General features: G+C 43.8%; 1 protein-coding gene across 1 annotated transcript in view; it reads left to right on the top strand.

Moving 5' to 3' along the window:
• The first annotated feature begins 635 nt into the window (after positions 1-635).
• MTNR1A (melatonin receptor 1A) overlaps positions 636-15,376 on the top strand; it is a 302,510-nt gene continuing 287,769 nt past the window's right edge. Inside the window, exon 1 of the mRNA XM_069744369.1 lies at positions 636-995. Coding sequence (XP_069600470.1) covers positions 812-995 — 184 coding nt within the window. The 5' untranslated portion in view covers positions 636-811. The remainder of the gene's footprint in view (positions 996-15,376) is intronic.

Genomic DNA, 15,376 nt, shown 5'->3' with positions numbered 1-15,376 from the left:
CACAAGGTTAATAGCGGCGGTAACGGAGTGCGTTACCAGCGGCATAACGCAGTCCGTTACCGCCAGCATTAACCCTGTGTTAGCGGTGGCTGGAGAGGAGTATGCGGGCGCCGGGCAGTGACTGCGGGGAGTAAGGACTGTGCCCGTCGATGATTGGTCGTGGCTTTTTTTCTGCGACCAATCAGCGACTTGGATTTCCTTGACAGACAGAGGCCGCGACCAATGAATATCTGTGACAGACAGACAGAAGGACAGACGGAAGTGACCCTTAGACAATTATATAGTAGATACATTTTTACTCATTTAATGACTAATTGATTAAGCTGTTTCAAGCAGGGCTTTAATGTAAATATTGTTTTAAATCCATTTTTTCTAGTTTGTTGAATGTAAAAAGCAAAGTGGACGAGAGTATTTCTGGCAGCACACAAGAACAGTAATGAGTTTATTCCGTGAAGAGGCAGCGTGACATGAAGCAGCGCGCAGTTCTCTGTTCCACCACAAGGTGTCGCTCACGCTCCTCCGCCATGGCCTGTGCTGTGCTGCTCTGGCAGAACACTAGGTGTCGCCTGCAGCTGATTGAGCAGCAGAGGAGAGGACAGAGGATGCTATAAAAGTATCGTCCCTGACACATGCACAGGCAAACTCCAAACTTGGCAGCCAAGCTAAGGATGACTTCTGTACCAGCCTGGTGCGAGAGCTTTCCTCATACACTGGGCATGAGATGACCTAAAGCCCTCTGACCATCACTCCTCAGACTGTCTGCTGGACACGTTCAACCCAAACCTGAATAAAGGAAGGAAATACGAGGAAAATGCTATTAAATGTAAGTGCATGGAACGGGTCATTGCAAATTCCCAAGGAGCTGGTGTTGGATCGTCCTCCCTGGGTGGCCACAGCTCTGGCTGCCATACTCATCTTCACCATCGTAATTGATATTTTGGGGAACCTCCTGGTCATCTTATCGGTGCTCAGGAACAGAAAGCTGAGAAATGCAGGTAGGTGCTGACCTTCTATTGATTCCTAGACCCCTGTGCTATAGGGCAGGCTCTCACCTTCCCTCACTCACAGAAGTTCTCCAAGTAATACTGGGCAGAATTTAGCTGAAATCCTGGCTGAGACCCTCCTGGCTGAATCCTGGCTGAGACCCTCCTGGCTGAATCCTGGCTGAGACCCTCCTGGCTGAATCCTGGCTGAGACCCTCCTGGCTGAATCCTGGCTGAGACCCTCCTGGCTGAATCCTGGCTGAGACCCTCCTGGCTGAATCCTGGCTGAGACCCTCCTGGCTGAATCCCGGCTGAGACCCTCCTGGCTGAATCCCGGCTGAGACCCTCCTGGCTGAATCCTGGCTGAGACCCTCCTGGCTGAATCCTGGCTGAGACCCTGCTGGCTGAATCCTGGCTGAGACCCTCCTGGCTGAATCCTGGCTGAGACCCTCCTGGCTGAATCCTGGCTGAGGTGCTCTCAAATTCCCTTAGATAGCTCTCTAGAGTTCTCTGATGGCTTCTTCCTTTCAAGCAGGAACTTTCTAATCTTGGTTATCTCAGCACTTGTGTAGATTGTCAGTGAAATGAAGGCTAAGTAGCAGCTAAGATGCTGATGAGCCTCTGTCCCTCTGCAATGTGGAGGTTACCAGCCAGCAACAAAAGTTATCAAGGGTCAGAGGCACAGCCTGACCCCTGACCTTCATCTTCTGTTAAAGGCAATAATAAGAAGTGGCGGATGATAGGAGGACAGGAAGGCATGCAGGCTCAGGGAGTATATTATATATATATATATATATATATATATATATATATATATAGCAGAAATCCAAACTCAAAGTTTATTTTAGACTGCTTTACATAATTAGAAGTGTTACATATGCTCACAGCCAAGTACAATATGTCCATATAAGTGACATATACGTATATAATTATGTGTTTGTGTATATATATATTGTATATACATATATCAAATCACTTAAATGGACATATATTACACAATTGTGTGTGTGTGTGTGTATATATATATATATGTGTGTGTATATATATATATATATATATATATATATATATATATATACACAAAAAAAGGGAGATACATCAAAATCTCCAGCTGGGTCCAAAGCTTCATAGGTACATACCAGTCCTTATAATAGAAAAATGAGGAAGCAGCACACCCATTACTTTAGTGCAAAAAAACTTGTAATAGCCCATTTGTGTGACATAACATGTGACATAATGTGTGAGCCTTCTTCAAGGCTTTTTTTTCCAGGAAAGGAATGTGTGCTGCTTCCTCATTTTATATATATTTTATATATATATATATACACATGTATATAATAGATATACATGTATATATTATCAGACCCCCATATACTTATGTATATCGGTCATGCAGTCTTATATTATATGATTGTGCGTGCATATGTATTATTACATGATAGTGTGCGTGTATATATGTGAGTATATATATATGTGAGTATATATATATACACTAACTGTATATATCGGACATACGAACTTTAAGTATATTTTATGCTGCTTTACATTATTGTGTGTGTGTATATATATGCTGTTTTACATATAATGTAACACTATATATATATTGGCATGTTATGATTGTCTTACTCCAGTAATAAAGTATTATATAATAGATCAAACATATACAATAAATACTAGTACATAATCTGACAGTGGACTGAGTGTCGGAATGTTGTTTTATGATATTAGGAATTTTTCTAATTTATCTTAAGAAATGTGTCTTATGATGCAGTTACTTAGTAAGGAGCATTGCCTAAAACTCTGGATGTATTAATGGTTTCCTCAGGACACCAAGGAGCCAGGTTACCCAGACCCTTAACCCTCTCCTCACTGAGAAACTTTTAGGCATTGAGAAGGGTTTAGTAAACTTAATTATGTCCTGTAATGACCCTAGAGAGTGGGACTGAGCAGTAAACTTTGATCACCAGGTGAGATTTGTATCATCCAATGTGATCTCCATCACAACTTTTACTGATGTCACCCAACCTGCCCTGAGATGTGAATAGCAGCTACCATAAGGTCAGGGGAAATCACTGCATATATTGCCATTCAGGAATGTTGGAAAGCTGTGTTCTGTAACTTGGCAGTAGATATGATCTCCATGAACTGTTTGTCCTGGTGACATATTTGTAATCCAGCTCTTATCATTCCTCTGATAATAGTGCAGAATGACTTGGCAGATGGCTTCATTACACTTGGGAGCATGGAGAACGAGCCTGGGATTCCATAGGAATATGTTGTCTCCACAGACATTGAAGGCTGTAATTTACCTCCATTCAGGGTACCGCGGTAGAGAAAGGGAGAGAACGCTGTCATTTCTCAACGGTTCCTGGCTGCCATAACTCCCATTAGTCTGTCAGCCATGGGTCCATGAAGAACATGCACTTTATCACTGCTGCTTCAGCACATTCCATTTTCTGCCCTTAACCGTTGTAACCGGCCACCGCTGAGTATTCCTGATGACATCAGGGCGCGTAGATGGACATTGTTGACAGACGGCAAAATGAACGTTTCAGATCAAATCAAATGTAAATTTGTGTCGCTCATATTCAATTTCCCAGCGGCCAAGTGACAAGTGTGACGCTGCCTCTTAGATCACGGAAATCCTTCACAGTTCAGAGTAACACACAACCAGCGATCACTGAAGCTTCAAGGGACATTGATATGTAAAGATCATAAGTCTTAGTTACTTCCTCCACAAATAGGTTCGGTTCAGTTGTTGAACTACAGGTACCAGCATACTTCGTGACCTCAAACTGCAGGTTAATAAATATCCAGCACTTCTAGCTGTGATACTTTGCTTTCATTAAGTAGGGACTCGTATGCATTATATTACCGTATTCCATATGATCTATTATGGCATATTAAGAAAGTTGACGTAGGCTTCATCAAGATATGGAAATCTTAAGTTATTTAAAGGCGCCTTTTAAGGTGGTCCGTGGTCGCTTAGTTGTTCCCCAATGAAAGAATTTAAGTCACAAAAGCAAGACCCAAGTTATTGGCGAGTTTCATATAAAATATCTACTGTATGTATTACCATATATATATTTTTTCCATAAAATAATAGTGTATTTAAATATAACAAACTTATTTGTGTATTTTGGTAGAGAAAAATGTTTCTTCCTGCATATTCCCTCTCGAGCTCGGTCGCCCTGATGCTGGATACTGTAGTCTGTGACTGTTCACAATCTCTGCACTCACTGAAAAATCAGCTCAATGAAGCTTAAAGGGAACCTGTCACCTGAATTTGGCGGGCCCTTTTTTTCGGTCCGATGGGCGGCGTTTTCGGATCTTTTATTCACCCCTTCCTTTCCCGCTGGCCTCAATATTGTCTTGAAGTTGATTCGCTTTCCTCCGTAGAGCACGCGTGTGCAAGGCAATCTTGCCTTGCGCACGCACAGTATGCTTTGCCCAACTGCGGGCAAAGCCAAAAACCATTAGTGCGCATGCGCCTTCGCACTATGTCCCGGAAGTATTTTGCTGTGTTCCGGGACATAGTGTGGCGGCGCATACGCACTAATGCTTTTCGGCTTTGCCCGCAGTTGGGCAAAGCATACTGCGCGTGCTCTACGGAGGAAAGCGAATCAACTTCAAGACAATATTGTGGCCTGCGTGCGGCCAGCGGGAAAGGAAGGGGTGAATAAAAGAACCGAAAACACCGCCCATTGGACCGAAAAAAGGCCCCGCCAAGTTCTCTTTAAAAGTAGAGTAGCTTCTCACTGAGGGATTTTATTACACAGAACAGAAACTGTGCCGAATAGGAAATCTGGTGGTGAGTGAGACGGTCTGCACTCACACAGGTCTTTTCTGTAGGAGAGTTACTGTACTAAGATGACATCTGAAATTAGCTCCGTTTATCTTGAATTTCCTAGAAGCACTTCCTTCAAAGTTTTTACCCTCTTAATATATTGCAGCCATCATATTATACAGCACTGTGTACTTACAATTGCTCATTTTGCATTTTTACCCATCTAATTCTTCTCTTTTCCATTAGATCTATGACATCACATGATTAAAAACAGACTAGCTGAATCTTTCTAAGCTCTATATAGAAACAGGAAATGTATTTTACCTGCATGATTTATTCTCCTCTTCAACTCCTGACTCTGCTGCTCCGTTCCTCTCCCACCTGCTCCACTCCCCTCCCAGCTGCTCCACTCCCCTCCCAGCTGCTCCAGTCCTCTCCCAGCTGCTCTGCTCCCCTCCCAGCTGCTCCACTCCTCTCCCAGCTGCTTCGCTCCCCTCCCAACTGCTCCGCTCCCCTCCCAGCTGCTCCGCTCCCCTCCCAGCTGCTCCACTCCTCTCCCACCTGCTCCACTCCCCTCCCAGCTGCTCCACTCCCCTCCCAGCTGCTCCACTCCTCTCCCAGCTGCTCCGCTCCTTTCCCAGCTGCTCCACTCCCCTCCCAGCTGCTCCACTCCTCTCCAAGCTGCTCTGCTCCCCTCTCAGCTGTTCCACCCATCTCCCAGCCGCACCACTCCCCTCCTAGCTGCTCCACTCCTCTCCTAGCTGCTCCGCTCCCTTGCCAGCTGCTCTGCTCCTCTCCCAGCTTCTCTGCTCCCCTCCCAGCTTTTCTACTCCCCTCCCAGCTTCTCTACTCCCCTCCCAGCTGCTCCACTCCTCTCCGAGCTGCTCCACTACTCTCCCAGCTGCTCCACTCCACTCCCAGCTGCTCCACTCCACTCCCAGCTGCTCCACTCCACTCCCAGCTGCTCCACTCCTCTTCCAGCTGCTCTACTCCTCTTTGAGCTGCTCTACTCCTCTCCCAGCTGCTCCACTCCTCTCCCAGCTGTTCCTCTCCTCTCTTAGCTGCTCCTCTCCCATCCCAGCTGCTCTGCTCCTCTCCCAGTTGCTCGCTCCTCTCCTAGCTGCTCCTCTCCCAGTTGCTCTGCTCCTCTCCTAGCTGCTCCTCTCCCAGCTGCTTTGCTCCTCTCCCACCTGCTCCACTTCTCTCACTGCCAGGGATTTTTGCAGTGATAATTCATGCAGGAAAAATAAACTTCCTGTTTTCTACATAGGGCTTAGAAGAATTTACCCAGTGAGTTTTTAATCATGTGATGTCATAGAAAAGAGAATAACTAGCTGGGTAGAAAGGCAAAATGATCAGTTGTAAGTACATAGTGCTGTATAATATGATGACTACAATATATTAAGAGGATAAAAACTTTGATGGCAGGAGGGCTTTTTTAATTATGAATTTAACACCAGGACTTAGATTTTATCCTAAGTCATTTGACAAGACTCATTAACCCCTTAACCCTCGGAGGAATTTTCGTTTTTGTTTTTTTGCTCTCCTTCTTCCCAGAGCCATAACTTTTTTATTTTTTAGTCAAAATGGCCTTGTTAGGGCTTGTTTTTTGCAGGACAAGTTGCACTTTTGAACGACACCATTGGATTTACCACCATATCGTGGAAAACAGTGAAAAAAAGTGCAATTCCACAATTGTTTTTTGTTTTGCTTTTTTGCTATGCTCACTGAATACTAAAACTGACCTGCCATTATGTTTTCCAGGTCATTTTGAGTTCATAGACATGAAACATGTCTAGGTTCTTTTTTATCTAAGTGGTGAAAAAAAATTCCTAAGTTTGTAAAAAAAAAAAAAAATTGCACCATTTTCTGATACCTGTAGCGTCTTTTTTTAAAGATACCATTTTGATGCAGATAGGATCTTTTTATTGCCCGTTGCATTGCATTTTAGTTCAATGTTGTGGTGACCAAAAAAACTTAATTCTGGCTACTTGACTTTTTTCTTGTTACGCCGTTTAGCAATCAGGTAAATTTGGGGGGGCTCACCGCCGGAGCCCGCATCAAAGGGAGGGTGTCCGACACGGCGTACTATACGCCCAATGTCAAAAAGGGATTAAACGGTTGACTGTTAGGATTGCTACTACCTATAAGTGGCACTAGAGTTCTAGCCTCTTCCTCTCTGAAGATACAATTTGCAAACCAGAACTTAAAATTTCTCAAAATACAGTAACATAAAATCAAGTAGAAGAGTCTGGGGCCTGTAGTTCACCAAGATAATTCATAATTTTACGAATTCAGTCACCTTAGAAAAATGGCTGAAAAACCTTAATGACTGCTATTAGCGGTTGTTACCTTCAGAAATTCAGAGGTAGCTATAAAATGACAGAATAGAAAACTAGAGTACAATTCATGCTACAGTATCTCAGTAAGGAGAAAAAAAATGTGATTTATGTCATAAGAGGAAATACAGCAGTACAGGGGGTGCATCTTAACAAAACTGTTGAATTAAAAGTGATTCACAATTTACAATGTGTTGACATATTCCTAATATTCACCAGTTCTTAGACTAAAGAATCATGAAAAATGCTGTGATTCTTCCAAAACTTTCTCTGCACAATGGACGTCCTGGCCAATGGCTGAGCTGCAGCACGACACTATGCAGGTTCATTCACAGCCAGTGGCCGGGTCATCATTTTACAGGGAAGAATGGTGAAACAATCCAAGTTGTTGTTTGTGAAATCACCATTGAATCAAGTTTGATTCCTGACTTACAAGGCATCCACAGTGATATATTTTCCGTGCACACCTCTGCTAGACTAGAACACTAATAGACCCAATGGAGAATGTTACAATACTTGGTGTATGACAGTCTAGCGCTCTGCCAGGAGTCTACACCTCTACCGACACCTTCATATTGAGACAAGTGTTTTGTCTACACGTACAGTAGTTTGCCAATATTTCATCACTACTTTAATGAAATCCTTATAATGGTGTCCTGGTGAGCGCAAACATTAATAATCGATATAATGGTGTCCTGGTGAGCGCAAACATTAATAATCGATATAATGGTGTCCTGGTGAGCGCAAACATTAATAATCGATATAATGGTGTCCTGGTGAGTGCGCACAATAATAATCGATATAATGGTGTCCTTGTGAGTGCGCACAATAATAATCGATATAATGGTGTCTTTGTGAGTGCGCACAATAATAATCGATCTAATGGTGTCCTTGTGAGTGCGCACAATAATAATCGATATAATGGTGTCCTGGTGAGTGCGCACAATAATAATCGATATAATGGTGTCCTGGTGAGTGCGCGCAATAATAATCAGTATAATGATGTCCTGGTGAGCGTGCACAATAATAATCGATATAATGATGTCCTGGTGAGCGTGCACAATAATAATCAGTATAATGATGTCCTGGTGAGTGCGAGCAATAATAATCGATATAATGATGTCCTGGTGAGTGCGCACAATAATAATCGATCTAATGGTGTCCTGGTGAGTGCGCGCAATAATAATCAGTATAATGATGTCCTGGTGAGCGTGCACAATAATAATCGATATAATGATGTCCTGGTGAGTGCACGCAATAATAATCAGTATAATGGTGTCCTGGTGAGCGTGCACAATAATAATCGATATAATGATGTCCTGGTGAGTGCACGCAATAATAATCAGTATAATGATGTCCTGGTGAGTGCGAGCAATAATAATCGATATAATGATGTCCTGGTGAGTGCGCACAATAATAATCGATCTAATGGTGTCCTGGTGAGTGCGCGCAATAATAATTAGTATAATGATGTCCTGGTGAGCGTGCACAATAATAATCGATATAATGATGTCCTGGTGAGTGCACGCAATAATAATCAGTATAATGATGTCCTGGTGAGTGCGAGCAATAATAATCGATATAATGATGTCCTGGTTCGTGCAAGCAATGATCGATATAATGATGTCCTGGTGAGTGCGAACAATAATAATCCATACAATGATGTCCTGGTGAGTGCAAGCAATAATAATCGATATAATGGTGTCCTGGTGAGTGCGCACAATAATAATCGATATAATGGTGTCCTGGTGAGTGCGCGCAATAATAATCAGTATAATGATGTCCTGGTGAGCGTGCACAATAATAATCGATATAATGATGTCCTGGTGAGTGCACGCAATAATAATCAGTATAATGATGTCCTGGTGAGTGCGAGCAATAATAATCGATATAATGATGTCCTGGTGAGTGCGCACAATAATAATCGATCTAATGGTGTCCTGGTGAGTGCGCGCAATAATAATCAGTATAATGATGTCCTGGTGAGCGTGCACAATAATAATCGATATAATGATGTCCTGGTGAGTGCACGCAATAATAATCAGTATAATGATGTCCTGTTGAGTGCGAGCAATAATAATCGATATAATGATGTCCTGGTTCGTGCAAGCAATGATCGATATAATGATGTCCTGGTGAGTGCGAACAATAATAATCCATACAATGATGTCCTGGTGAGTGCAAGCAATAATAATCGATATAATGGTGTCCTATAAGAGCGCATAATAATAATCGATATAATGTTGTCCTGGTGAGTGCGCGCATTAATAATCGATATAATGATGTCATGGTGAGTTTGCGCAATAATAACCGATATAATGATGTCCTGGTGAGTGCAAGCAATAATAATCGATATAATGAAGTCCTGGTGAGTGCGAGCAATAATAATCAATATAATGGTGTCCTGGTAAGCTCGCATAATAATAATCAATATAATGGCGTCCTGGGGAGTGCAAGCAATAATAATCGATATAATGATGTCCAGTTGAGTGCGAACAATAATAATCCATATAATGATGTCCTGGTGAGTGCGAGCATTAATAATCGATATAATGGTGTCCTGGTAAGCGCGCACAATAATAATCGATATAATGGTGTCCTGGTAAGCACGCACAATAATAATCAATATAATGATGTCCTGGTAAGTGTGAACAATAATAATATAATAGTGTCCAGGTGAGTGCGAACAATAATTATCAATATAATGGTGTCCTGGTGAGTGCGGACAATAATAATCCATATAATGATGTCCTGGTGAGTGCGAGCAATAACAATCGATATAATAATAATAATCTTTATATAGCACCAACATTTTCCGCAGCGCTTTACAGTTTAATAGTTTCAAACACAACAGTCATGACTCATAAGTAACAACGTTAACAATACAATAATTAAAGCGAAATACCACACTGCTCGTGAGAGCTTACAATCTACAATGAGGTGGGGGAGATACAAAGTACAGGTGTGTATTTACAATGATGTATTTACAATGATGGTCCAGCCATCTTCAGGGGCTGGGGGATAGATGGAGATAGTGAATGGGCTAAACACACCCAAACATAAAATGACTTTGATTACTGAATGTGATAGGCCGCTCTGAACAAATGTGTTTTGAGCGAGCGCCTAAAACTATGCAAATTGTGGGTGGTCCTAATATCTTGGGGTAGAGCATTCCAGAGGATTGGCGCAGCAAGGGAGAAGTCTTGGAGTCGGGAGTGGGAGGTACGGATTAGTGCAGAGGTTAGCCGAAAGTCATTTGCAGAGAGCAGCGGTCGGCTAGGCCGATAGACAGTAATGAGGGAGGAGATGTATGGGGGTGCCACACTGTGGAGAGCCAGTGTAATGACTGGCGAAGAGCGGATGCATCTGAGTAACGATTAGCCAGATGGACGACCCTGGCTGCTGCACTGAGGATGGACTGGAGAGGGGAAAGTCGAGTGAGGGGGAACCCAATTAATAGAGTGTTACAGTAGTCCAAGCAGGGGTGGATCAGGGCGACAGTGAGGGTTTTTATTGTTTCCATGGTGAGAAAAGGGCGGATTCTAGAGATGTTCTTTAGCTGTAAGCGGCACGAGCGTGTAAGAGATTGTATATGGGAGGTGAAGGAGAGATCAGAGTCAAACATAACACCCAGCAGCGCGCTTGCCACCGGGGTGTTATTATGGTGCCACACGCAGAGAGGGAAATGTCAGATTTAGGGAGGTTAGTAGATGGCGGGAGCAGAAGAAGTTCAGTTTTGGAGAGGTTGAGTTTCAGATAGAGAGCAGACATGATGTTTGAGACTGCAGACAGACAGTCAGTGGCGTTCTGTAGTACAGCGGGGGTAAGGTCAGAGGATGATGTGTATAGTTGTGTGTCATCAGCATAAAAATGGTACTGAAAGCCAAATCTGCTGATGGTCTGTCCAATTGGGGCCGTGTAGAGAGAGAAGAGAAGGGGGCCAAGGACTGAGCCCTGAGGTACCCCGGCAGTGAGAGGAAGAGGAGATGAAGTGGAGCCAGAGAACAGAACACTGAAGGAGCGGTCAGAAAGATACGAGGAGAACCAGGAGAGAGCAGTGTCCTTAATGCCTAGTGACTGGAGCCTAGAGAGTAGGAGAGGGTGGTCAACAGTGTCGAAAGCTGCAGAAAGGTCGAGAAGAATTAGCAGAGAGTGGTCACCATTACGTTTTGCTGTCAGAAGGTCATTGGTCACTTTGATGAGTGCAGTTTCTGTCGAATGTAGGGGGCGGAAACTGGACTGTGAAGGGTCTAGGAGGGAGAGAGTGGAGAGGTAACGGGTAAGGCAGGAGTATATGAGGCGCTCCAAGAGTTTAGAGATGATGGGGAGATTGGAGACTGGTCTGTAGTTGTTTGTGCAAGATGGGTCGAGGGTGTGTTTCTTTAGTAATGGAATAATGATAGTGTGTGAAGGAGGAGGTGAAAATGCCAGAGGAGAGGGAGAGATTAAAGATTGTAGTTAGGTTGTGGCGACTGGAGAGAGAGACTGGAGGAGGTGTGAGGGAATGGGGTCAGTAGTGCAAGTAGTCGGACGAGAAGAGGAGAGGAGCTTGGAGATTTCTTCTGTGATGGGATCAAATGTGGAGAGTGAGCCAGGGGAAATGCAGGGAGGGACGGGAGTCACTGAACTTGGTGATTGGGAGTGGATTTCCTGATAGATGTTATCTATTTTCTCTATAAAGTGGGAGGCCAGGTCATCAGCACAAATGTTTGTGATAGGGGCTTGTGCTTTTGGCCTGAGGAGGGAGTGAAAGGTGTCAAAAAGTTTCTTGGGGTTGTTGGATAGTGTGGCGATCTGGGTGGTGAAGTAGGTCTGTTTGGCGAGGTGAAGGGCAGAGTTATAGGTCCTTAACATAAATTTGAAGTGTATGAAGTCTTCTGGTGTGCGTGTTTTCCTCCATAAGCGTTCAGCACACCTAGAGCATCGCTGGAGAAATCGGGTTTGTGATGTAAGCCAGGGCTCTTTCACTCTGTGTTTGGAGGTTCTGAGGGTGAGGGGAGCTACTTGGTCAAGGGTGCTTCAAAGAGTGTCATTGAAGTGATTTACAGCCAGATCAGGACAGGAAAAAAAAGAGATTGGGGACAATGATGAGCGAAGGGAGTCTGAAAGTGTATGAGGGTTAATGGCTTGTAGATTTCTGACTGAATGGTAGGAGGGTGCTGGGGTGAGGGAGGATTTGTGAGTGTGAAGGAGAGAATGTTGTGGTCAGAGAGGGGAAGCGATGAGTTATCTAGGTAGGAGATTGAGCAGAGCCAGGCGAAAACCAGGTCCAGGGTGATACCGTCTTTGTGTGTTTCAGAGGTTGAGAGCTGTGAGAGGCCTAGAGAAGTGGCTAGCAATAGAAGCTGAGATGCAGATGTGGAAGTGGGGCTGTTAATGGGGATGTTGAAGTCTCCCAGGATAAGGGTTGGTAGTTCTGAGGACATGAAGTGCGGCAGCCAGGCAGAGAAATGTTCCAGGAAGTGGGTGGGTGAGCCTGGGGGCCGGTATATAACCGCTACTCTGAGGGAGAGGGGACGAGAGAGCCTGATGGTGTGGACTTCAAAAGAAGGGAATGAGAGTGAGGGAACTGGGGGGATGACCTGGAAAGTGCATTGTGGGGACAGGAGTATGCCGACTCCACCACCAGGTCTGTTTGTGGGTCTCGGGGAATGGGAGAATTGTAAGCCACCATGGAAAATGGCAGCAGGAGAGACAGTGTCAGAATTCTGAATCCAGGTTTCCGTGAGGGCCATCAGTTTCAGAGAGTTTTCAGAAAGTAATTGTGTAGGAAAGGAAGCTTGTTGCATACAGACCGTGGATTCCAAAGGGCACAATTAAAAGAAGGAGGAGATGAAGGAGTGCAATTAATATTAGTAAGATTATTAAGGTTTCGATGTGAGGTAGGGTAGGGGTTGAGGATGGTGGACCGGGGTTGGGGGAGATGTCCCCTGAAATCAGTAGGAGTAGGAAGATAAAAAGCAAGTAGTTTTTGGAATTGTATGAAGTTATTTTGTGCAGTGTGTTTGGGCAAGATGGACTGAGGTTTTTCAGGAAGGTGAGAAGTGCATGGGAGCTGTACATGGGAGAGGGAAATATAGAGGGGCTGATGTATATGAGTTGTGATGGAGGGGGATTGGGTGGTGAATGTGGATTGCAAAGGAGGATAGGAATAAAGCACATGGATGGAAGGGAGAGCAGAGTGTGGCTTACCTGACTCCTGCCCTGACTAACTGCTATGGAATGCTTGCGTGCACCCCCACATGCGTGCACCCCTAAGGATGTTTCTAAATTTATAGTCCAGACTGCTGGGTCAGAAGAGATGGATTGTGGGAACTGGCTGAGGATAATTTGGCAGCTGGGGCCAGCACGCCAGGGTTTTTTTTTTTTTTTTTAGATGATCAAAGACACTCAGCCTGGTAACATCTATTTTAACACCTTCCACCAGATAAGATCTACACTGATCCCAGTCATGGATATGCAACAGTGAGTTTTAAGTACAATGCACCAAATGAATTATACCAATGAATTAGCAAACACATTAAATTATGTTTCTAGATGGCAAAGCAGCAGATGACAGACAGCAGGCAGAGGTGGGAAGTTATACCATTAGAGTCTATTGCAGCAGATGAGACAGCAAGCAGAGGTGGGAAGTTATTCCATTAGAGTCTATTGCAGCAGATGAGACAGCAAGCAGAGGTGGGAAGTTATACCATTAGAGTCTATTGCAGCAGATGAGACAGCAAGCAGAGGTGGGAAGTTATACCATTAGAGTCTATTGCAGCAGATGAGACAGCAAGCAGAGGTGGGAAGTTATTCCATTAGAGCCCATTGCAGCAGATGAGACAGCAAGCAAAGGTGGGAAGTTATACCATTAGAGTATTTTGCAGCAGATGAGACAGCAAGCAGAGGTGGGAAGTTATACCATTAGAGTCTATTGCAGCAGATGAGACAGCAAGCAGAGGTGGGAAGTTATTCCATTAGAGCCCATTGCAGCAGATGAGACAGCAAGGAAAGGTGGGAAGTTATACCATTAGAGTCTTTTGCAGCAGATGAGACAGCAAGCAGAGGTGGGAAGTTATACCATTAGAGTCTATTTCAGCAGATGAGACAGCAAGCAGAGGTGGGAAGTTATTCCATTAGAGCCCATTGCAGCAGATGAGACAGCAAGCAAAGGTGGGAAGTTATACCATTAGAGTATTTTGCAGCAGATGAGACAGCAAGCAGAGGTGGGAAGTTATACCATTAGAGTCTACTGCAGCAGATGAGACAGCAAGCAGAGGTGGGAAGTTATACCATTAGAGTCTACTGCAGTGTCTATAATGGTGTCCTGGTAAGCGTGCACAATAATTTGCTATGTCCTTATCAAACTCGACAGGATGTGAGACATGGTTTACATACAGTAAACCATTTCATATCCCTTATTTTTTACATATTCCAAACTACTAATGTTAGAAGTGTCTTTGTGCAAATTTTGTGAGCTCTAGGTGTTAATATAAAGGGTTAAATCATGGAAAAACCTGGTGTGGGCTCCCGTGCAATTTTCTCCTCCAGAGTGGGAAAGCCAGTGACTGAGGGCAGATATTAATAGCCTAGAGAGGGACCATGGTTATTGGCCCCCCTTGGCTAAAAACATCTGCCCCTAGCCACCCCAGAAAAGTAAGATGTGCCTATTCTGGCACTTAGCCACTCTCTTCCCACTCCCGAGTAGCGGTGGGTTATGGGGTAATAAAGGGTTAATGTCACCCTGCTAATGTTAGGTAACATTAAGCCTGGTTAAAAATAGAGAGATGTCAATAAGACACCTATCCATTATTAATCCAATAGTAATAAAGGGTTAAAAAAAACACACATTATGAATAAAGTATTTAAATGAAATAAATACACATAGGGTTTTAACATCTTTATTTTACTGTCAATCCAACTGATGACTCTTGTCATCTGAAAAAAAGGGAAAATAAAAAATCAACAATATATTTCATACCTGTCACCCGTACAGTCATGTCCCTCGATGTAAATCCATCTGAAGGGGTTAAATAATTTTACAACCAGGAGCCTGCTAATGCAGCTGCCCCTGGCTGTAAAAACTGGGGAATGAATGGAATGCAGGGGAACTTGGCTTCATAGACTTGTGGTGATGCGCCCCCTGGTGGCATAAACTCATATGAACTCTAGCGTGGGAATTTTTCGGAATATGATGAAACCTGTGATTTTTTTCAAAACTAGAGCAAGCAGCCCAGTAAATGACACATTGCTGGAATCTCTTTTTCTACATTATACCGCCCTTA

This window comes from Ranitomeya imitator, chromosome 1, assembly GCF_032444005.1.
Source record: "Ranitomeya imitator isolate aRanImi1 chromosome 1, aRanImi1.pri, whole genome shotgun sequence".
Taxonomy (NCBI): domain Eukaryota; kingdom Metazoa; phylum Chordata; class Amphibia; order Anura; family Dendrobatidae; genus Ranitomeya; species Ranitomeya imitator.
Note: the sequence above shows the minus strand (reverse complement) of the source record. Positions and strands in the feature narration are given on the sequence as shown.